The sequence below is a fragment of the Bufo bufo genome, chromosome 6, assembly GCF_905171765.1.
Source record: "Bufo bufo chromosome 6, aBufBuf1.1, whole genome shotgun sequence".
Lineage (NCBI taxonomy): Eukaryota > Metazoa > Chordata > Amphibia > Anura > Bufonidae > Bufo > Bufo bufo.
In genome coordinates, this window is record NC_053394.1 from 35,503,170 (window position 1) to 35,528,291 (window position 25,122).

General features: G+C 42.7%; 1 protein-coding gene across 1 annotated transcript in view; it reads right to left on the bottom strand.

Moving 5' to 3' along the window:
- PYROXD2 (pyridine nucleotide-disulphide oxidoreductase domain 2) overlaps window positions 1-25,122 on the bottom strand; it is a 113,621-nt gene that overhangs the window by 9,999 nt on the left and 78,500 nt on the right. Inside the window, exons 12-15 of the mRNA XM_040437144.1 lie at window positions 24,270-24,426; window positions 20,993-21,147; window positions 10,200-10,306; window positions 8,597-8,717 (exon numbers count right to left, since the gene is read on the bottom strand). Coding sequence (XP_040293078.1) covers window positions 8,597-8,717; window positions 10,200-10,306; window positions 20,993-21,147; window positions 24,270-24,426 — 540 coding nt within the window. The remainder of the gene's footprint in view (window positions 1-8,596; window positions 8,718-10,199; window positions 10,307-20,992; window positions 21,148-24,269; window positions 24,427-25,122) is intronic.

A 25,122-nucleotide genomic window follows, 5' to 3' on the forward strand; every position in this document is an offset into this window, starting at 1 on the left:
CAATTAATCCACCTCCCCCTCATCTCCAGTTTTTTCCACTGCTCCCTTTACTGTACACAGCCTTAGGTTTAGGGGTGAGTGTCACACAACATACTCATGCCCGGTAACTACGCCACCTAGGACGTCTTGTGCACATTTTCTATTTACACATTTAGTGGAGAAATCCTTTTATATATTTTGTATTAATAAAAGTAATATTTTAGCGACAACATTTGGATAGTGAAACGAATCAGGGCACAAGATATGTCCCTCTTCAAGCGTGCTTGGCGAGAGGGTCAAATCAAGGAAAGAGCTCCTCGGAATATCCGAGTGTGGGATCACTTGTTTGCCCAGACTCTCCATGGTGGGAGGAAGGAGGATCAGGGCGAGGATTGGGTTGAGCAGACTCTTGGCTACTGAGACTGGACTTGGTGGAAGACAGGGTGGTGCTTAACCGACTGGAAGCATTATCTGCTGCAATCCAACCGATCACCTGGTCGCACTGATCTGACTTCAAGAGTGGTGTCCTGCACCGCCCTGCAAACTGGGACATGATGCTAGGTATCGTGGATGATTGTTTTTCTTGTGCTCTGGAAGCAGGCACAGTTTCCCCCCGCCCAGGGCCACGGCCTCTGCGTGCACCATCTGCATCACGGCCACTGCCACGTCCCTTACTGCTCGCCTTCTTCATATTAAATGTTATATATGATTGAAAGTCTGTCAAACGTACAGTAGCATAGGATTTGGAAGTGTATGCGCAAACAAATTTAAAAAGGTATGTGGGATGTGGAAACGTCACACAGGAGATAACCCACAGATAATGTCAATGCTGTCACTAGCGGCTAATGAAAAATTGCAGGGAATGTCACAGGGATTTTGGATGAGGAAACGTTATAGAGGAGAGGTACCACCGGTAATGTCACTGTACGCAGCGTCTATGCAAAAAAGTACACTGTATGTCACAGACAAATTTTTGAAGCGCACACGTTACACAGGAGTGGTGGCCCTGGTAATGTCACTGTCAGAAGCGGTTGACAAAGTACACTGTATGTCACAGATATTTTTTGGATGCGCACACTTTACACAGGAGATGTGAAGCAGCTAATGTCACGGTCCGCAGTGGACAACGTCTACGGAAAAAGTACACTGGATGTCAGATATTTTTTGGGATGCGCACACTTTACACTGGAGATGTGGCGCAGCTAATGTCGCTGTCTGCAGCAGCCTAACTATTGTACGCTATTTACTGCGCTAAAAATAGATATTGCTGCCACACAGATATTGCTGTCCTTAGAAGGACTTTTGGGTCTGTAAAGTTTTAGCAATTTAGCGCAGGTTGCGCTGAAAATATACATTACTGCTGCCACACACAACAGTCCAAAAGGACTTTTGGGTCTCTGAAAAGTTTTGGTAGTAAAAATATTCTTAAATCACTCCCTACACTGTCTGTCCCTTCCTCAGCACAGCTCTCCCTAACTAAGAATGAGCCGAACATGCGTCATCGGGTGCTATATAGCACCCGATGACGCGTTCTGGCCAGCCAATGACTGTAATGCCAGCAGCCAATATGGTACTTACCTGCACGTTATTTGGCTGCATACCGCCATGTGCCAAGCATCGAGATGCTCGAGCCGAACTGGTGTTCGGCCGAGCATGCTCGATCATCACTTCTGACCATGTCCTAAAATGAACACTGTAAATTGGAACTGTGTAATACTTCACTTCTCCTGCAGTGGTGCCACAGGAAAACTGAGCACTTAGGGGGGGATTTATAAAACTGGTGTAAAGTAGAACTGGCTTAGTTGCCCATAACAACCAATCAGGTTCTACTTATCATTTTCCTTAGGAGCTGTGAAAAATGAAAGGTGGAATCTGATTGGTTGCTATGGGCAACTAAGCCAGTTCTACTTTACACCAGTTTGATAACTCTCCCTCTCACTCCTGTCTTTTCCTCCATATTATATATGTTCGCTTTGGTTCCCGGTAGCAGGTAGTGTCGGACTGGCCCACCAGAGTACCAGTAGTTACCAGTACTAGTGGGCCCAAGCTCTGACAATATTGGACTCCTAGTAAAACAGGACCCGGTCCTATTTACACAGAGGGTGGGCCCTCAGAATCACTTGCTCTGGTGGGCCCAAGAGACTTCAGTCCAACACTGGACAACCAGTGATCAGATGAATAGGGATTTGACAGCAACATATACATTTTTAAAGGATCACTGAGCTTTCATAAAACTTTTGATATATCAAAGGTTTTTATCGGCAGGGACCTGAGTTCTGAGAACCCCACTGATTGTTAGAGTGTGAGAGAGAAGCGCTCCCATATTGTACTGTCTCCTCGAGATGTGCTCAGTAGAAGGTTTATGGGCCAGCCTAGCTTCTGTCCCGCTTCTCTCTCCTCGTTCTAGTGATCGGTGTTGGTCTCAGCACTCAGACCTCCTTATTATACCCTTACATTTAGCTGGCAGATCCAATGCTGCAATCTTGAGAAAATCATCTTTTAACCACTTCCAGACAGGGCCATTAACCACCTTCCTGACCAGGCCTAATTTTGCAAATCTGACATGTGTCACTTTATGTGGTAATACCTCTGGAACGCTTTTACTTATCAAAGCCATTCAGAGTTTGTTTTCTCGTGACACATTGTACTTCATGTTAATGGTAAATTTGAGTCAATATGTTTTATCTTTATTTATAAAAAAAAATCCAAAAGTTAACAAAAATTTGAATCGCTTTGCTTTTAAATCAGATAGTGATGCCTTATAAAATATTCATTAATTAACATTCCCCATATGTCTACTTTATATTTGCATCATTTTAGTAATGTAATTTTATTTTTTTTAGATGTTTTTAGATGTTAGAAGGTTTAGAATTTTAGAAGCAATTTTAGAAATTTTTAAGAAAATAGAACCAAACGATAAATGACCCTATTTTAGAAACGGTATAGTAAGGACCAGCACTCGCTTCAGTAATAATTTCAAATAATTTCAAATAGATTTAATGGTCACATACAAATGATAAGTGACCATGGTCACTTATCATTTGTATGTGACCATTAAATCTATTTGAAATTATTACTGAAGCGAGTGCTGGTCCTTACTATACCATTATCTGTGGATCTTCCTCCCGGGACGCGCGCACCGCACCGCTGAAAGCAGAAGTGCCGCTTGTATCTTCTCTTGGACCTATTTTAGAAACGACACCCCTCAAGCTATTCAAAAACTGGTTTTAGAAATGTTGTTAACCCTTTAGGTATTCCACAGGAATTAAAGCAAAATAGAGGTGAAATTTCAAAATGTTAAATTTTTTGGCAGATTTTCCATTTTAATAAATTTTTTCCTGGAACACATTAAGGGTTAACAACAAAACAAACCTCAATATTTATTACCTTGATTCTGCAGTTTGCAGAAACACCCCATATGTGGTTGTATACCACTGTTTGGGCACACTATAGGGCACAGAAGGCAAGGAGCGCCATATGGTTTTTGGGAGGGCAGATTTTGCTGGAATAGTTATTGGGCACTATGTTGCATTTGAAGAGACCCTGAGGTAACCCCACAGTGAAACCCCCCAAAAAGTTACCACATTTTGTAAACTACACCACCCAAGGAATTTTTAAGGGTTGTAGCAAGCACTTCACTCAACAGGTGTTTCATAGAACTTTTTAATACTTGGGTGTGAAAATGAAAAATTACTTTTTTTTTTTTACAAGAAAATGGTGCTTTAGGCCTAAACTTTCTTTTTCACACAAGATAACAGGAGAATATCCCCCCACAATTTGCTACCCACTTTCTCCTGAATACAGTACCACCTTGTGGTCGTAACCTTGTGGGGATACGCCAGGGCTCAGAAGGGAGGGAGCGGCATCTGGATTTTCTAAAATGGAATTTTCTGTCATGGCTTTTAAGAGCAATAACTTTTTTTATTTTTTGTTGAATGAGCTGCGTGAGGGCTTATTTTGTTCGAGACAAGCTGTAGTTTTTATTGGCACCATTTTGGGGTACATTTGGCTTTCTGGTTGCTTTTTATCTCATGCTGCTTGGTGTTATTTTTTTTTTTACACCATTTACTTGATGGGGTAGATCATGTGATATTTTTATAGATCCGGTCATTACAGAAGCAACGATACCACTTATGTCTGTTTTTTACGTTCTACACATAAAACATTTTTAGAAAAAAAATCATGTTTTTGTGTTGTCATTTTCTTAGAGCCATATTTTTTTTATTTTTCTGACTATAGTCTTGTATGAGGACTTTTTTTTTTGCAGGACGAGGTGACATTTTAATTGCTACCATTTTGGGGTACATACGACTTTTTGATTGATTAATATTATGTTTTTTGGGAGGTGAGCTAACTAAAATATCTGTTTTGGCGCAATGTTTATTTTTTTTTTTACGGCGTTCACCTGATAGGGTAGATCATATGATACTATTTTAGATCCGGTCGTTTCAGAGGCAGTGATACCAAATAGGTCTATTTTTTTCTTTTATTTTTAATATTTTTTAATTAACGGATTTGGGGGGAAATTTATTTTTAATGTGAATTTTTTTTTTTTTTTCAAAACACTATTTTTTATTTTTTTTATTTTACACTTTTTTGTCCCCCATAAGGTCATCAAAGACATCTGGGGGACATTCAACTTAATTTTTTTTTTTTTACTATTAATCTCTCCTGTAACTGGGGCTGACATAGTAGCCCCAGTTGCAGTGAAAATACACCCCCCAGGGAGGCTGTACAGCAGTATACAGCACTGTACAGCCTCAGTGCAGGGCTGATCGAGGTCTATGGAAGACCCGACAGCTCCTGCACTCCACCGGCCCCGGCAGTCACATGACCACCGGGTCGGGACAGGAATTGGCATAGCGCTTCCTGATCTGTATAAACAGTGCTCGTTGAGCGCTGTGTACACAGCGATCTAGAAGGCAGGGACACCCAGGAGCGGTCCCTGCCTTCTCTCTGGCATACCCTGCTGCCACAGACAGCGTGCCCCCTGCTCGGGCAGCTGCACAATTAGCTTGCAGCTGCCATCTCTGAAAGGACGTTCCAGAACGTCCAGATACAAACCCGACCGCCCAGGACGTTTATAGTCAATGAGCGGTCGGGAAGGGGTTAATCTCTATGCATATTAGCTCTTAAGTGCACCTTGCCGGATTCAAGCTGCTCAGTGCACCATCGCTCCACCCCATTTCCTTCCCGGCACCTCCCTCTCCTGCTTTATTGATAGAGCCAGGCTTCTCCTGAGTCATGAAGGCTGGCTCTATGGAGGTGCTGGGAAGGGAAAGGGTGGAGTTATGGTGCACTGAGCAGATCAGGCCCACCGTCGGTGCACGTAGTGTGCCCTTCTAATATACTCACAATTAGAAATATGAAGTTTCAGATTCTGCTCCTGCAAGTGCCCAGGAGACAAAGCTTCACTGTGAAGTACTCTCTGCGTTGAACTGCTTACAGTTCCTCCCTTGTATTTTTAGTGACGGCTGTAGCATCCAGTCAGGAGACCACTACAGCTGTCACTTATTTCACAGTGAAGCTCCGCCTCCACGGCACTGGCAGGAGCAGAACTAGCAGAATAAAACTTCATATTCACACTATTCCTGATAATAAAAGCTCCACAAAAGATATATTTGTACTGCTGTCCCCAGCCCTTAGCTAATGCGGTCAGCAGTTTAGGATTATCAAAACTGCTAACAGACTCGATTTAAACAGAGCAGCATAGTTGGTGACAGATCCACTTTGGTTGTTTTTGTGTGAAATTGCCTCTAGTAGGTGTATATTAGGGAGATAACATTCTGAGCGCCCAGGACTGATGTGTACAATGCTGTGGAATATGTTGGTAATACGCAATATAAAGGCCTCATGCACACAACTGTATTTTGTATCTGCATTTTTTTATGTTTTTTCCATTAATTTCTATGGTCCGCCAAAAAAATGGAAAACCGCATGCTGTCCGCATCCGGCTGTCAGTTTCGTAAATTATACAACATGTCCTATTCTTGTCCATATTTGCAGACAAAAATAGTCATTTCTAGTAATGAGAGTGAGAAAAATGAGGATTGCACACAGAAGGTATCCGTATTTTGCACATCTGTGCTTTGCAGACCACAATACGGACGTGGTCGTGGGCATGAGGCCTAGATAATGATAATAGCAGAGGTAGGAGCCTGTAGCTTTACAGATGCAAATCATTGTGTATGCAAACATTTCAGTGTAAACATGTCGTGGCTCGTACAACTGCGATAAAATGTATCAAACCATAAAAAAAATCATGATCATTTTCATTTTAGATAGTAATACTTTGCAGACAAGTCCTCATGTTAGAACCATTTAAAGCGGCACCTCGTAAACTCATATAATATTGCTAAATCCGCTCTTATCCAAGCTTTATGAAGACGGCCATCTGAGAAATGCACAAGCACCAAAAAAAAAAAAAGACACATAAAAGTTATACAGTCTGGAATGGAGGTCGTCAATGTTTATAGTCAGTTATTACGACAACTCGGCATCAATATAAAGGTCACAGAGGAACGCAGTGATTGAGAAATCACTAACAGTAATATACTAAATTCTTCATTTTTCCCTGGCTGAAAAAGCAAATACATTTTATGACATCTACTCTTAAAGTAAATGTAAGTCTTTTAACACCATGCTGTTTCTAGGCTCAGAATTCTATGCTGATTTATTTCTTATATATATCCTTATAGCGCTAAAAGCTCTGTTTTTCTGATGCACCACTCCAAATCCCCTGCAAAGGCATTATTAAAAAAAAATAATAATACAAATCTGGCTGCCTGCAACCACCACTAGGGGGCACTTAAGAGCTTACGCTATACTGTTTATACAATTAACCTAATAATAAAGATGTATGCAGTAAGCTCCGAAGCTCCCCCTAGTGGTGGCCACAGGTTGGTAGAATCTTGTAATTTAAAGATATCAAATTGGTTACTGCAGCGCTGCTTCCATTAAGATGAATACTGGAACAAGCTGTATAGCAAATCCGGGGAGAGGGGTTTGTCAGACCCATGCCACGCTGATATTTATTGCCTATCCTGAGGAATTACAAATGCATGTATATATATATATATATATATATATATATATGTGTAGATATATTACCAAAGGTAAAAAATCCAGAGGTATTAATTTAATGCTATATCAGAAAACGTTCATGGGATTTGGATTTGGAGCTTTGTATAAAAAAATGGTGCACCAACTGAGATATATAATAAAATCGATCACAACAGATTTTGAACCTATTTAGATTTACAATAGTTAAAGATTTCTCCCAATTCCCAGGGGCAAGATCATATGATTGTATTGACATGCAGGTCAAATCCCTTTAAAGAGCACTTCTTCCAAACCTGGTTGGGTGACAACTAGATGGGCAGAGGAGTTGCAGCTCCCAAATATTAAGGACTCCAGAGCATATGCACATTAATGAGAACATTCCAGTGCTGGATCACTGATAAACTGGAATTGTATGAAAACTGCTACAAGAAAACCAGCAACCGTCATAGCACTGCATTTAGGGTCTCTGCAACTACTTTATGCTGCCCTCAGACAATACAGCATAAACCTAGTGACAGATTCCCTTTAATGGTGTTCAATGAAATATAATTGATATAAAATATCAATCAGTGGGGGACCGCCATGGGAACCCACACCAGTCCCACTCTTGGTCTGATTTAATCCGGGCATGATTCATGGTCCCTGTTTGCTTGAAGAGTAACTACACATGGACAGCCTACTCAAAGTCCAAAACTGAAAGTGCCCAGTTGTTGGGAATGGTAGGGTCCCAGTGGTTGGAGCCCCACAGACCAGTGTTTTATGACATGTACCACTGCAACATCATAAAAAACTACAGTAGAAAAAATCCTTTGCTAATGCCAACCCTTCACTAGGATGTGATTTTATCCGTATTGGAGCAGAAAAAAAGTCTTATAAATGTGGTATTGTTAAGGGGGATTTATAGGGGCTATATCGCTAGACAAAAATTTGATTTAATGCTTTTGAAATTAATTGTACTTATGATTATGCTTTCAGTACCATAACTGTTTCGTGGACCTGCTACAAGGTTTGGTCCCTCTGCACTTGAAAAGAAAGTTTCTCCCCCGTCTATTGGCATGTGACTCTGATGTGCTTGAAGGTAGCTGGTTGTGCAAAGGCTGTGCCAGCCTTTATCTCACTCTATGCATGGAGCCATAATTAGGAATAGAGCTGACTTAGCTATTGAACCACACAGCCATTGCCCTTCAAGCGTGTCACTAGAGTCATGTGCCGATACAGTTCCATTTCATGTGTCATAAACAAACCAGATATACAGCAGGATGGGCACTGGTACTGAAAGCATATTAGTAAGGTTACTTTCACACTGGCATTTACTCGTTCTGGCAGGGGAACAGCCTGCCAGATCCGTAACTATACTGTACATCTGTGAGCTGCCGGAAGTCCACCCGGCCCCATTCACTATAATGGGGAGCGGCATGGATCCGGCCACAGCGCGGAGAATATGGCGAGAGGCAATCAGACAAAAACCGTTGTTTGGTTGGATATTTCCTTCAGTCCCATAAAATCCGTCCCTGTAAGCTGTAATGGTCTCGGGAAAGCAAAAAGAGTACGGTACCTGGATGTGCTCCACTGCCACATAGATAAAGACCATGTATGGGTGTTCTATAATTTGCGAATCCTGGTATTGGTCGAGCAAAATACAACTGGTCTAGAGACATGCTCCCATGGAAAATGTTCTGCAATCAGAAGGAGATATGGTAAAAATAATAGTTAAAACCTGAAGCTTAAGGGGTTATGGAACCCATTTTAACTAAGGGGTTTTCTCCATTAGTAATTAATGAATATTTTGGGGCTTTTAGGGAGACAGGGCAATGAAGTTTCCAAGGGACTGATGATCAAAAAAAATGAACCACTGCATTTGAGTGGGATGGGTAGCTTCAAGTTCCGCCCCTGAGGTCCAGTGCATGCAGTCATTTGGCACTTCCTGTAATTTCCATTTATTTTAAAGAGAATCTGTCACCTAGTTTGACTATATTTAACCCTTGGCAATACTATGTAATGCTGATTAGCATAATCAAAAGCATACCTTTGTATGTCAAAGTGAATAATGCCTCTTCGCTCAATTCCAGTACCTCCCCTTGTGCCATCCAGTCCATACCCTCCTCTATCTCCCAGAACTCCTCCCACCTGGTTATTAGCTTCACAGGGCTCAGCGTATGAGCGGTAAGTATAATAAGGCCAATTGCCCACTGCAGGGAAGTCAATGCTCAAGCGCACACAGTTTCCTGTGCTGTGCTTGTACAAGATTTTGCCGAGGGATATGATGAAAGGAGGGAAGAGTTCTATGCTGATTGTGATGTCGCAGAGGAGGAGGTGGACTGGATCGAGTGAAGAGGTTGGCTTGGGTTCTTGAAGTAGGCAGATTGGGCTCTTGCTTGCAGCAGTCTTGGCTCCTTAAAACCGTTATTCATGCCCCACTGGGCACTTTGAGGCTCATTAGCATACTAATCAAACTGGGATTTCTGGAGTTCTAAACTAAGCATAATACTAACAAAGGTATTGTTTAGATATTGCTAAGCAGCACTACATAACATTGCCATGAGTTAGAGCAATCTAGGTGACAAATTACTTTCAAGAGCCATGAAGTCCGCTCTATACCAGTCCAAATTCAGAACTTTTTCTAGACTGGTGGAGTTTTCAGGGACTGGTCCTGCCAATCACTGTTTTTGCCAACTTTAGCTCTAATAAGTGCCAGAGAGCAAAGATAAGAAGCCTGTCAGCTCCCCAACTGACGGAAGATGAATTTTAGCTCCAAATAAGTACAATGCAATAATAAAAAAAATGCCCCCAAAGGTGTACATAGCCTTTAAATGGGAGTTCCACAATATTTTGCCAGTAACCCATACATTAGTTATATTGGACTGCAGAAAGGAACCTTACTATAAATGTTTCTATCTTATCATAGTTCATTGGTCATTATAATCTGAATGTAATCTTCCTTCCATTTATTTTAGTTAGAAACATTAAAAATAATTGTCTCCGCAGATTGTCATTATGTAGCTGTGCTGCTGATTAGGCCATTTCACTAATTCCAGTTCCACCCATGACACTGGAAACATTTTATAGAAAGGTTCACATATAGTACGAGCAAAATATTACTCTTTTTTTTTCCCCAGATTTTGCCAGCTCAAGTAACAAACAATAGCTACTGTACATACTCCTCCGGAGAGACCGAATATCCTTTCCAGATCCGGTGGCACGAGGACGTCTCTGCCAATCACAGATGCCTTGAAGCCGGGAGCATATTTTTCTATCCAGTCAAACACTAACGAAAAAAACAAAAAACAAAAGATAACATGACACGAGTTGTTTGTTTATCAGGCTTCATTTGTGGAACGAGTCGTACAGATTAGGATATTGCGCGGTGGTCCAGAGCACCCATCTCATACAATGAAGTGCTATTCCTCCAGTATAAAATTACAAGTATACATCAAACATATTGCTGTGCAGTGAGGGTGGGCCGGGAAGCTTTCCCAGTATCTTCCTTCTCACGGCCCTGAAAAACATTTGTTCTTCTAATTATATTTCCACTTAGGAGAAAATTGTCCACTTTAAGAATAATTAGCTTTTCCAGTTAACCATGTATGTCCCAGAATGGAGCAGCTTAAAGGGGTTTTCTAAGATTTCCATATTGATGGCCTGTGGTCTGGATAGGTCATCAATATCTGATCGGTGGGAGTCTGACTCTCAAGACTGCTTGCTTTTTTTCCCTATAGGCAATAACTGAAGATCTTTCGCAACTGCAATTAGATAAGTGGAACCTGAGCCTCAAAAAGGACCTGTCTCCTGATGTGTCTATTTTCTCAAAGGGTGTTTATATAACGTGAATTCAACAATTTGGGAATATAAATAGGCTTAACAGGCTTAGTGATAAAAAATATTTACAAAGTGTGATTAAATATAAGATAAAACAGACAAATCACATACAGAATAAATAATAATCACATGGCCTGCACACAATATAGGGGAAACTCAGGTCACCATGTTGTAACACATGGCTGATACCCCAGGGTCTTACAAGAAAGAAATAGTGTTTTCAAATCAATACATCCTACCTGGATGATTTTCCTCAATGGAGTGCCAATTAACTGTCTGCGTATACCAGGTTTATACCTTTCAGCCCCTCCTTCAGTATGCAGTGTGTATGTCTCTGAGGAAAGTACTCACGAATGCACAATGGGGGTTTGTTATGCAATCTAACTATCCCTAACTCACTACATTACAAGAAATACCACTGCACAGAATATAGAAGGTAATATAAAAGAGGACAGAAATAAAGGGGATAGAACCAATCAGTAAAAAAAAGGCTTAAAGGGTTTCTACCACCTCATTTGGACCTAATTAGCTGTCAGACACTAGTGATCTGCTAGTGTCTGCTCTACCTAACCATGCTATTCTAAGACCTTTGTGTGCAGCCGTTACACTAAAAAAACAACTTTTATTGCTATGCAAATGAGCCTCTAGGTGCTATGGGGGCGTCTTTTCAGCACCTAGAGGCTCCGTCTACTCACCCTGTATTCCGCCCCGCTCGTCCGTCAAGCCCGCCCATCTCTAGATTGCCAGCCTCCATCTCATCCATCGGCCTTATTCTCGCGCCTGCGCCGTGTGCGTCTGTATTCGGTGCAGAGCAGTGACTGTCTGACCGCTCCCGAACAGGACGACACCCGGCGGTTTTTAGACAGTCACTGCGCATAAAAGTTGTTTTTTTAGTGTAACGGCTGCACACAAAGGTCTTAGAAATAGCATGGTTAGGTAGAGCAGACACTAGCAGATCGCTAGTGTCTGACAGCTAATTAGGTCCAAATGAGGTGTAGAAACCCTTAAGGTGGATTTACACGCCCAGTTAATCAGCCAGATTATCGGGAACAGCTGTTCCTGCAAACCTCGTTCTGACAATCTGCCTGTCTAAAGGTGCACAGATCACCTGATAAGGAGCAAAATGTTAGATCACCTGATGAATGAGCGAAACGTTTGTTTATTGGGTGAAATGATCGTTAGTGCAGGCACCTAAATTATCATTTCTGGGCGACAGATCGTGCTGTCTAAACTGCGATCTGCTGCCCAGAAACAATACAGCTGTATGGGAACGAAGGATCACAATAGCGATCCCTCGCTCTCATACTGTGGAGGTGATCGCAGCATGTAAATGCAGAGCTCTGCCCCCACTGAGTGAGTAGCCGACTGTTTGGAAGCAGCGCTTCCTTCTGACAATCTGTTGCTGCTCGGCAAGTGTAAAAGCACCTTTAGGGTCCATTCACACGTCCGTAGTGTATTGCGATTCCGCAATACACCCAGCAGGCACCCCCATAGAACCGCCTTTTCTTGTCCGCAATTGCGGACAAGAATAGGACATGTTCTATTTTTTTCCATATTCGCGGACCGCTCCGGAAATGCGGATGCGGACAGCACATGTAGATGTCTGCTCAACCAATCACTGGAAGAGGCGTGTCCCTACTGCGGCCAGTGATTGGATAATCAGGCATTTCCTGTGTGTCGAGACCAGGAAGTAGACATCATCAGGAACCTGATGGGAACGGGATCAGCGGGGGGAATCGGTGAAGGTGGCCGTACAGTTATCTTGTCACTTTGCAGGAAAAAAATTCTGATCTATCATAGAGCTACTACTTTTATTAGTTCTGTATGTCTGCTGGGATACTGAGACCTCGGTTATTGCACGCTCTGCTTTATTATTAGCTTTAATAGTAGGGGTCAATGGGGTAGGTTTATTTTTGGGCACCATTTTGGTTGGCATTATGTAGAGCTTAGATCATAAACCAAATTACGGTAATGACCACTTCTAATATTAAATATTCATCTGCCAATTACAAATCCTTAAAGGCTCCATTTTGAAAGTTGTAACCCTATGTGGTCAAGTGTCAAGAAACCAAAAATCTATCATGTATGGATATAAAAAAGGAATATAATGTAAAAACAGAAAATGCAGCTCATCTGGAGTTGTATCTGTAGCTGTTTTTGTAGCTCCAGGGATAATAGGAAAATCTCTCCTGTGGACAGTAATAGGTAGAACACCACAGAGAAAATAGGGCTTGATTATAACAGGGAACTTTTGCCTTTGCATCTCCACCATTTAGCGGCGCACACCAACTGGTCCCCAAGCGTGGCCTCCTGTAAACCATCCCTGGTGTCGTGTAGCAAAGTTATATAATGACACTGGTTGTGGAATTGCTAAGGCACTGTGCAGGATTGTGCTGTGGGGATTCGCTCTGGTAGTTAGGATAAGCGGGCGCAGTACAGAGGCAAAATACAAGTTCGGAATTCAAGCTTCAGTGTTTATTCACACATGACGCCAAAAACAAAACGTCATTTTTGCAGTGTTGGTGTAACTTCACACCCAATGGCAAGTTAATATAACAAAAAGTCACCTTGGTGGCAGTTCTGCCTCAGAAAGTCCAAATACAGGCTTTAGGCGGCCTGTTCCCCTGACACACGGGTCTCAGCTCTCCAGCCCAGCACAGGCCTCAGATCCCGGCACACAGACATGGCTGCTGAGCCCAGCTGCCTATTTAAGGACAGCCAGGTGCTGCCAAAACCCGGATCGGCACTTAAAATCCGGTCCGGTATTTGACCTCATCTGGCTGTAAATCAGCCCAGCAGCACGTGCTGGGAGCAAATCACCTGTTTTCCCAGACCAAACCTCTCACTGTGTCATAGTGCTTGGTAAATCAGTATTCATTGAGCACTGTGTGGCGCTCTTATGTGTTTACTATGGATCCATTTTGTATGCCGTATTATGTGGGTAACATATTCACTGCTGTTTGACACCAACTGTTGCTATTAATTAGGAACTGTATTGTGACATTCATTAGGCACAATATGATAGCCTTATTTAGCCACAGTTTGGCGGTATTACTTAACTACAACGTGGTGGTATTATGTATATACAATGTGGTGGTATTATTCACTTACAATGTGTTAGTACTATTTATGCAAAATGTGGTGGTATTATTTTGGCACAATGTGCTGGTATTATGTTATAATGTGCTATTATTTAGGCAGTACTATCGCATCATTAACTTCCATTTTCTATAGGGGAAAGGCACTTTTTGCCCAGTGGCCTCCACCGTACTGTGAACACTGATTTTTGTAAGTTTATACCTAGAATAGTATTCTGTTTATGGGTGGGGGAGGAACATCGTACAGACCGTGTCTGCTAAACCAATATTTCCTCTGCCGCTATAAAAATGAGCTGATTTCCCAGAACTCACATTCAAAACTGTCAATTATATTTAAGTTACAAAAAATGAGGAAGTTGAGACATTACAAAATATCTGTGTGCAAATGCAGGTCTGTGTATTCATGGCGAAACTGTGAGGAACACAGAGCAGAAATATTCTCTGCCGTAAAGAGATTAAAGAATTTATTTAGAAAATGGGGATAATCCTTAAAGCATGTTATTATCCCGGACAGCACTTTATAAGTACCGCAGTCTGTTTATTGGATTACACTTCAATTTATGGCTGTAATATGTGTGCTTTACTAGCATGCATTAGCTCGTATCTGGCAGCGCATTAAAGCAACACCAATTTAACGGGTAGGATTTTCACCCTGGCCTAGATAACACGACATACGGTAAACTACGATACAATCCTATGGATGGCCGTACAATACATAGACGCTGCAACAGATGCAGAGCATACACAAATTACATTCATATCGTACTGTGCAAAGGAAATAGATTGTCCTTAAGTTTATTTAATTTCCAGAGGAAATTGCATTACCCCAGCATCTCTATCTGGAGGACCCAATGCATCTGTAAATTACACTGTGTGCACAATTATTAGGCAAGTTGTATTTTTGAGGATTCATTTTATTATTGATCAACTACAGTGCTGTCGGTCAATCCAAAATGTTAATGAACCTCAAACCTGAATATATAAGAAAATAAAGGTGGGTTTTTGGCTTTCTTAGAAAAATAACTTATGTGTGCAAAATTATTGGGCAGCTATTAGTTTGCAGAATTATTATGTAACTAAATGAAAAAGAAAATGTTCCTCCCATCTCACTTGTTTCTTTTCATCTATTAACATGAAAATAATAAATAAACAAACTCAATATTTACAAATAAACATCTCTGACATTTCAAAAAAAAAAAAAATATATATATATATATATAGATCATTGTCCATTATAGCCCTCGTTCTTTTCAATACCAGTCATAAACCTTCCATTTTTGAATCTGTTGACTATCAACTTTTTGTGCAGCCTCCCAGACACTCTTCAGAGAGGTGGACGGTTTTCCTTTACCGTAAATCTCGTGTTTAAGTAGAGCCCACCTCAATAGGGTTAGGTCGGGTGAAGAAGGGGCCATGTCATTATTCTTTCATCTTTAAAGGGCATCTGTCAGCAGATTTGTACCTATGAAACTGGCTGACCTGTTGCATGGGCTGAAGGCATTTGGTCCCATGTTCATAAGTGCCCACATTTGAGTCTTTTTTTTCTCGACATGTTTCTTGCGACCCTGTTGACTATTTGCAACATAACAGTTGATGGTTCCTGTGATTACGCCCCAATATCTTAGCAAAAAAAGAGCACTGAGCCCCTCTGAAAGACTTATTTTTTTTTACTTTTCAGAGCCACTTAAATCTCTTTTTTGGCCCATTTTGCTAGAGAGAAAAACAAGCTGCCTTCTAATTACGCACATCTTGATATAGGGTCTTGATCTCCTTAGGCCTCACCCTTCCACATTACACACACATACATCATCTGATATGCTTCAATCCTCCAAGCATTTAAGTTTATACAGCTTGGAGTTGGAAAGATGCATAAAAATGATGATATGGTCAAAATACTCACTTGCCTAATACTTTTGCACACAGTGTATATGGACAGCCTATTGATTTCAGTGGACATCATGCAGTGCTTCATTTCCCCTGTGGGGGCACTGCAGGAGAACTGAACACTAACATATTGCATCACAGATGACAGCCGATCACTGGATGCCCCAGCAGCGGTAAACCATTATTTTAGGTCGGGAAGGGGAAGAAGCAAATTTCCAGTTTCCTTAGGACAGGTCATCAATTTCAGATCAGCAGGGTCTTTCTTCCGACACCCCCAGGCTGTTTAAAGAGGCTGTGGTGCTCATTTCTGTAAGGGGCCCCTATGGCCATGTACCTCCTTACATTTGTGGAGCTAAATGGTAATGTTATGGGGGCACTAAATGGTAGCATTATTTGGATACTGTATATACTGTATGTATTATTTAGCATGGCATGGCGGTATTACTTGGTCACTGAGTGGTAGTATTGTATGTGCATTGCATACATTTTAAAAGCCTGGATAGTCCCTTTAATATTCTGGTTTTGGTACAGAAGTTTCCCCCTCATGAAGGGTTCCCATTCTATAGTGATGACTCAAGTATTTTAAGTCCCTTTTTTTTGAGGTAATATATAGGTTTGCGACGCTGAATTACCAGGAGGTTAATGCATGTGACGTAACATACATTATTTTGAGGCCTATTTGTATAAGTTCTCACGTCCATCAGCCAGAGAAGACTTAGTATGTCCACACACTATACTGAGTTAAACTGATTTAATGGTGTAATACCTCATCTCCCCTGTGGTGGCACTGCAGTGCAATTTAAAACTAGCTGCCAGGTCCCCCCACAATTTGCAGCTCATCAATAGGGGTGTCAGCAGCATGATAACAAGCGATCAGCTTATTTTGGGAGGGCCCTTCTAACAAAAAGGGCTCTATGGTTTTTAATGGTAGTGTAGTCCAAACGGTAAGCCAAATACATCGAGGTCAATGTCCATAGTCGATCCATAGAAGCATAGATGTCAATTTGATGGGGTTGTGTTATCTCAGACTTTGATGGCATATCTAAGATGTCATCTTTGAGACCCGCATCTATCTCCAGAATGGGCCCACTGAAAGGGAAAGAGAGCGCATCGCGCATGTGCAGCATTCTATTGGGCGGACTAGATGGGCCAAATGGTTCTTATCTGCCGACACATTCTATGTTTCTAGTTTTCTCTCCATTCATTTCTATGGGAGTTCTGAAAATAGTTGAGCGAGTGCGTTTTGAAATGTCCCTTGACTAGCGGGGTCATTTACAAACAGATATACGCCCCTTTTGTGGTGTATATCTGGTGCAGGTTCTGTTGCACACCATGTTGTGGCAGAATCTGCAACTTTTTCCCCGCTCACGCCAGGTCTAGAAAACTGGGCGCGGGGAGGGTCGGCAGGTCCGTTTCATTCATCATTTTTCTACGCCTGGTTTAGGCGTAAAAAATGGTCTAAGTGTAAGACAGCAAGGAAGCGATCTTACATTTAGAATTGGAGGCGATTGCGCCAAATTTATGAAGAGGCCGGCGCGTCTACATAACTTTGGCGATCCACCGCCAGCTATGGGGCTTATATAAATATGCCCCAATGTCCATACAGTGAAGAACTAGAAGATCTTGGCTCAAGGACTAAATCCTAAAGTCATAAATTTTTCAGTATCTGCTCTTCCCTGACGTACTTAAGACAATTAGGCTGCAGTAGTACAAATGAACAAAATCTAAAACTCATGTTTCTCATATTCTGCGACCACATGATTGCATTAAGTGAACAATAAATATCTTCAAGGATAAGCAGAGTCCGGCATTTATGCTGTAAATGGGATGTCTTCTACTTTATACTTAAATACCTGATATACATGTTTTATGAGAACAGACATAAGATAAAAACAGAACAAAATATAATAAAGCAAAAAAATTAAAAAACATTTCAAAAGACTACGACTAGTTCAGAATAATAAGCACTGCAGCTTCAGGAATGGCGCTCTGATCAGCGTACTCTGAAGTTTATTTATTAGATGATGGAAACATAGACAGTTACAGTATGGGGGTCTCTCTCAGGGCCACAAGAGAAACTCTTAAACCTCCATCCCAAGTATCAGTGATGGTTGCTTCTCGACCATGCAAGGGCGAGGCAATGTGATAAAACTGTGAAAGAGTGTATTGTGCATGTGCGGTGTGCTCTACATTCAATTGTATGGGAGGTCCGAAAATAGCCAAGTGAGTACATTCGGAAATTTTCAGAAGTCCCATAGAAACAATTATACGAGTAAAGGAAAACACAATGGGGGTCATTTATTAAGACCAGAGTTTTAGACGCCGATCTTAATAACCGCTATCTGTGACGGTGGATCAGCCAAAGTTATGAAGAGGTGCCACAAGGCCATGCATTGGACTCCGAAAGCCGGACTCTTCATAACTTTCGGCGGATCCAGCGCCGCTTCTAAATGTACAGTGGGGAAAATAAGTATTTGATACACTGGCGATTTTGCAAGTTTTCCCACCTACAAAGAATGGAGAGGTCTGTAATTTTTATCGTAGGTACACTTCAACTGTGAGGGACAGAATCACCTACCAACCAGCAAGAATTCTGGCTCTCACAGACCTGTTAGTTTTTCTTTAAGAAGCCCTTCTACTCTGCACTCGTTACCTGTATTAATTGCACCTGTTTGAACTCGTTACCTGTATAAAAGACACCTGTCCACACACTCAATGAATCATACTCCAACCTATCCACCATGGCCAAGGCCAAAGAGCTGTCTAAGGACACCAAGGACAAAATTGTAGACCTGCACAAGGCTGGAATGGGCTACAGGACAATAGGCAAGCAGCTTGGTAATAAGGCAACAACTGTTGGCGCAATTATTAGAAAATGGAAAAAACACAAGCTGACTGTCAATCTTCCTGGGTCTGGGGCTCCATGCAAGATCTCGCCTTGTGGGGTAAGGATGATTTTGAGAAAGGTCAGGAATCAGCCCAGAACTACATGGGAGGACATGGTCAATGACCTGAAGAGCGCTGGGACCACAGTCTCAAAGATTACCGTTAGTAACACACTAAGCAGTCATGGATTAAAATCCTGCAGGGTACGCAAGGTCCCCCTGCTGACGCCAGCACATGTCCAGGGCCCTTTGAAGTTCGCCAAAGACCATCTGGAAAAAGTTATTTTCCCCACGGTAAGACAGCTTCCGAGCTGGCTTACATTTAGACCTTTTTCTACGCCTGCAGCAGCTGGCCCATCCCCTTCCCCACCCACGCCACACCCACAATTTTAGACCTGGCGTGAGTGGAGAAAAGACGCAGATGGCGGCGCAACTAACCCTTGTGCTGCCATCTGCACCTGAAATACTCCTAATATAGGCGTATTTCCGTTTAATAAATGACCCCCAATGTTCATATAGTGAAGGTCTACAAGATCTTGGCTCAAGGACTAAATCCTAAAGTCATACATTTTTCAGAATCTGCTCTTCCCCGACGTACTTAATACAATTAGGCTGCAGTAGTACAAATGCACAAAATCTAAAACTCATGTTTCCATATTCTGCGACCACATGATTGCATTAAGTGAACAATAAATATCCTGAAGGATAAGCAGAGTCCGGCATTTATGCTGTAAATTGGATGTCTTCTGCTTTATACCTTTATACCTGACATACATGTTTTATAAAAACATACATGAGATAAAAACAGAACTAAATATAATAAAGCAAAAGTAAAAAAAATTAAAAAAAAATTAAAAAGACTATGACTAATTCAGAAAAGGTACTAGTACAGTAGTACATATACTGACCACTTAGTCCCCTGCAGTTTCCAGCTCTGCAACTCGAATCTTCACCTCCAGTTTCTGCTTACAGACTGCAGCATTCAGCACATGGTTGCTGTAGCCAATCACTGGCCTCAGAGTTCTCGTGCCATATACTGTTGAGGCCAGTGACTGGAGTATATGCCCTTTTTAGTTTTATGGTAATTATGGACCTGGGGGAGTTTCTGTCAACTGTCTTTTAGAGCAAGATCCACCATAGAGAAGACTCTGCTCTGACTAAAAGGGGGAGGTCACTAATACTGCTGGTTTATTGCAAAAACATAACTATTTTTTTTATATATATATTTGGAAAGAGGGAATGCAGTACCCTAAAGGACTACTGCAAAGAGTTAACTAATACCAAAATAGGTAATGCAGTGTTCTTAATTTAAATGTTATTTACTGTGTTTCATGTAAACTCACTAGCACCGTATCAGCATCCTAATAGTTCGGCAGACTGTTTAGGTTACCAGGTGATGGACTAGGTCCACCCCCTGGTTAGTGAGAGTAAGGAGTCTAGTCTGAGTAAATCTACAGTAAGGATGTTTGTGTGGAGAGGTCCTGCAGATTCTGACCCAAGCACAGAGAACCTCTGTCTCTGAGTCTACAGCTGCCTGGAGAACCTCTAAAGGAAGAAGACCAGACATCTTAGATGGTCTAGAACCCACAGGGCCTTGCATTGGACTCTGGAAGCAAAGTATTGTGCACGTCTATGGCAGAAAGACTTTGCTGCTGTGGGAACATTGCTAAAGAAATCCCCATACTTTGACACGGATTGGCCACCCGTTTCCAAATTTCTGCAGCAGTCAGTCCAGAAACTGTAGAATGAGTTCATAAGAACCTTGTTGCACACCTGTAATTCTGTTGGGACACACCAAAGTGTTCTTTAGTGAGAGAGGGAACAAGTGAGAACTACAACCACCACCATCATTCATTGCCGTCTATATGCTGCTATTGGTAGAGGATTGCACTGTGATATACTTTGGAACTGTGTCTATGCTGCTATTTGTACTACTCCTCCTATCATTAAATTCAGCAAAAAGAAGTTGTATTTATTGCAATCAACGGTCCTGGTTATTGTCTCCATCATTCACCAGCCCCTGCACCTGCCCTCAAGCCTTGCACCCTGCCAACGGATCACCATCAAGGGTGCCCCAACTACCACCAGGCAGGAGCCCCAATACTGATGTGTTTCCCGAGAGAAGAAAGTATGCTTCTATCACTGTATGACCCTACGGAGCATCGGTGTGAGGACTGCCACTGTGACCTGTGAGTACTACCACCATCAGGTCTACGACCACCACTTCCAACCTCTTTATGTAAAAATAATTGATAAGACATAATTTACCATTATCTGCATATTTATTCCTCTCCTCTTCGTTCCACGTCCGCCCTTCACTCAGGGTGTATGGTGTATACTGTGAGAAGATTGAAATAACATGACATCCTGGAGGAGCGAGGGTCGGGTCCAGCGATGAGGGAATGCAGATCTCAATCATCGGCCTGTGAATAGTATGAGAAGAGATGAACATCTTTACAAAGCCATAAGAATGTCATTCCAAACTAAAGACACATCCTTGCTTTTGCCACTTGGCCAGCAAGATCCTTTATGTAAGGTCTGAGCCCCTTGCAGTACCCCAGAGCAAAGGGGCATCTGCAAATTGTTCACTTCTTTATGCTATGTGACATCATTTTATGTATTGTACACAGTAAAATGATGTATTAGTGGCACAGTTGGGGTTAAGAATCCTGGCTCAGCACTTGTAGAAGGTTAGCTGTGGACTGGCTCCACCTCTAGCTCTAGTCAGTAATAGGGAGAGTTTGGAATGGATAGAAAACTTTGACTTCTGCTCCCCTTTCTTAGGTCCAAAAAGCTACAGAGACTAACTGATCTCTGCATGACCGAGCATTGGAGTCAGTAAGGTAACCTACTTTCAAAAGCTGCTAAGACTTTACTGCAGTGAGGGACACTGCTAAGGCACCCTTTACACCTGGACTCGACCTGGCCAGTTTTAAAATTCTGTATCCCTCAGTGGACATTCCAGCCACTATTGCCCGCCATAGATTCTCCAGAAGGAGACTTGAGACAGATAGAGAGGGAAGAGGGCCCAAACTCCCACCTTGCCTAAATCCATACAATCTGCACTGTGCACAATTGAAACTGTGTTTTGCTATTGTTGCATGTACTACAACTCCTATTTTGCACTTCAGTAGAGAGACGTTTATTCTAATGCATCTGGCCTGGTTACCGACTCCTGCACCACACGCCAGCGATTGCATTCAACACACCCTGCCATGCACTCAAACAAACCCTCAACATCACGGGTACCCCAAATACCATCAGGCAGGAGCCCCACCACAAGGGTGTGCCCGCCTTTTATTGCACCGCCCTAGGGACCAACGGTGAGAGCAAAACCACTCCTGTCCTCTGCTCCTGCTCCTCCTCCACTTTACATATCACTATGTTTGCACGGTGTGCGCCTGTTCTTTATTGCTCTCCCTTTTGGATGCACAGTTGTCTTTTCTGCTCCATGAAGTCATATTTATGTTCATCTTAGTATTGCTTAATGTGAGAAGGCTATTATGAAATCTGCCTCTTCCCTCATTTCTGACAGCTCCTCTCCAACCTCCTACAACCACCTTATGCTTTTCAAGTAATCTCAGAGTTGGCAATATATTTCCATTACAAGTCACTTTGTCAGGGAAAGTCCTGGTGATCTACTTTGTCATTCCTTGCCCGTTCCTCATCTATACATACACTACTAGGGATATTTGGCTTTCGCGTGAAATTTATGGAAAACGTAAAAGGTTTACGCTACAGTGATATTATATCATGAAAGTCGGGCATTTAAGTAGAAGCAGAAATGGTAATTTCCTTATCTCAAACAATTTATTGAAACAGAAGCCAATAACAGTTTGGGGTATACCCCCACAAAAAATGTCAATGTCTCAATAACTTGCATCAATTACAGCTTGACAACGACAGGGCTGGGACAAGGTTCACCACCAACAGAGGCTGAGCTGCCCAAGTGCGCCTGCGTACAGCGCGTCAGGTCAAAGTGCGCGCTGTACGCAGCCAGTCAGGCAAGCGACTGAGCAGAGACCAGAGCAGCGGAGCGGCCGAGCCAGGAGGCGGAGCGGGGAGGAAGCACGTAAGTCAGTGCCAAGTGCTCACTACTCCCTCCGTCCTCCAGCGCGGCCGGCAGCCCGGCAGGCGCGGCAGCAGCAGCGACGTGGTCAGTGGCCAGCCTGCCGCCCAGAGGCTGGGGAGCTGGCCTGCGCCCTGAGGCTGGAGCCTCCCCAGCCTCTGTGTCGGCCCGGCCCTGGACAACGACGTCTCATGCTATTCATAAGTCGACTTATTGTCTGCTGAGGCATGGCATCCCACTCTTCTTGAAGGTCAGCCCTCAGGTCATTGAGGTTCTGGGGTACATAGTTACGAGGTTTTCAATGGGATTCAGGTCTGAAGAAAGTCCAGGCCACTCCATTTGAGGTCCCCCAGTTTCCAGCAGCCGTTCCCTAATGATGCGACCTCGTTGAGCTGGCACATTGTCGCCCATGAAGATTAAATTAGGCCTGTGTTGTTCATGCAGAGGCACAATGACTGGATTTATGATGTTATTCAAGTAGTATGTGCATGTCACTGTACCGTTCACAAAGTGTAGGACAGTTCTGTATTGACTAGACACACCTGCCCACACTGTGACACCACCACCACCACCCAAGGCTCATATGGTGACAACAGTGGCTGATGCATAGCGTTCTCCTTGATGTCTCCAACATCGTAGGCGGCCATCATTTCTGCTCAGCGTGAATCTACTTTCATCAGTGAACAGCACTGAGGCGCACTGGTCCCTCATCCAGCATAGATGCTCCCTGGCCCATGCAAGACGATGACGCCTGCGCCTGGTGGTGTGGTCAGGTACCCTTGCAGGTCGTCTAGCACTCAGACCACGCTGATGTAAATGGTTTCGAATGGTCTGACGTGACACTTGGGTGCCTCTCACCTCCCTTAAATGTGCCTGAAATTGTGTGCCATTCATTATCCAATTCCGCAGGACATTGTTCACAATAAAGCGGTCTTCAGTGTGGGATGTGGCTATAGGACCTCCACTTCTATACATTACTATTACTCTTCCAGTCTTTCTGTATCTCTGATACAACCTGCTGATGACACTCTGTGACACTTTAAGCTCAGTGGCCACTTCCGTCTGAGAGCATCCTGCTTGCAGCTTCGCAATGGCGAGGTACTGTTGATCAATCGTTAGGTGTCGTCTTGGTCTCATGATATCAAAATGTGAACAGCATGATGAGGAGGACTGTTTAAATATCAATTCTAATTGAGCCAGGATATGTACCGGGCGATTCATGGATCAAACACCTGTTGTGAATTTTGCCATTAAGCTACTTGTTGTGCAAAAAGTACTGAAATATTGAACAGTTGGACATGTGCATTCAAAAGTTTAGAGAAGGTCGCATTAAGTTCACCCTTAAAGGTTAGAGTGCATTTTAGGTTCATCCAGAAATTTTACCCACAAGCCAAATATCCCTAACTTTTTGTGAGTAGTATACAAGCTCAACGTAAGAATAAAATGGATACAGGATACATTATTAGTCAGCTTTACCGTTCAGACGGCCGCCCCTTGCTGGCATCGTCATGGGCCTTATCAATCAGCTGCATGTTCTCGCTGTTCAGGTGGATGGAGCAGCGGTGATGGGGCAGTGGTTTGCCATCAGGAGTGTTTGGTATGGACAAGAAGTTTGGTAACCGATCTACAGCCACTAAAGCAGAGAGAAAACCTTGAGATCAGCACGATTCCTCTTTAAAGATAAAATCACATTTTTATTAGTGGGTTATATTAGTTACTGTACATTGTATTTAGCGTGGAATACACATCTGTCATCATGATCAACCCTTTGTAGCCAGGCATATTGCCTGGTAGGGTTGACAATGCTGACTAAAAGGATACCTTTATTTTGTTTCGAAGGTTAAAGGAGTATTCCGGTTATATAAAGTTATTCCCTATCCAAAGGATAGGGGGAAACTATTAGATCGGTGGGAGTCTTACCATTGGAACCTCTACTGATCACAAGAGCAGCGGCCCCAACCCCGTAGAGCCCCCCCGAAATGTGAATAGGGGATGACTTTATTTAAGCAGAATACCCCTATTTTATATTTTCAGATTTTTCATCCTTTTTATATTTATGCAAATGAACTATTTGGAGCACCAAGCAGCTGGCTGTAGCACTAGGAGCACTGAACTCCCCTTTGATTGACAAGGTGAGACATCTCGTGTATCCTTGTGTTCTTGCCCCTATACCAAGCCAACAGAGTGACTTGGCGCTTTCGTAGTGGATCAGCAGCTGCTACTTGAGCTTGGGAAGCAGCAGCTAATTCACTCTGCAAGCACTGACTTGGCACAGTGTCTCAGCGCCTGCACAGTGGATCTGATGCACTTGGAAAGCGAAAATTATCAG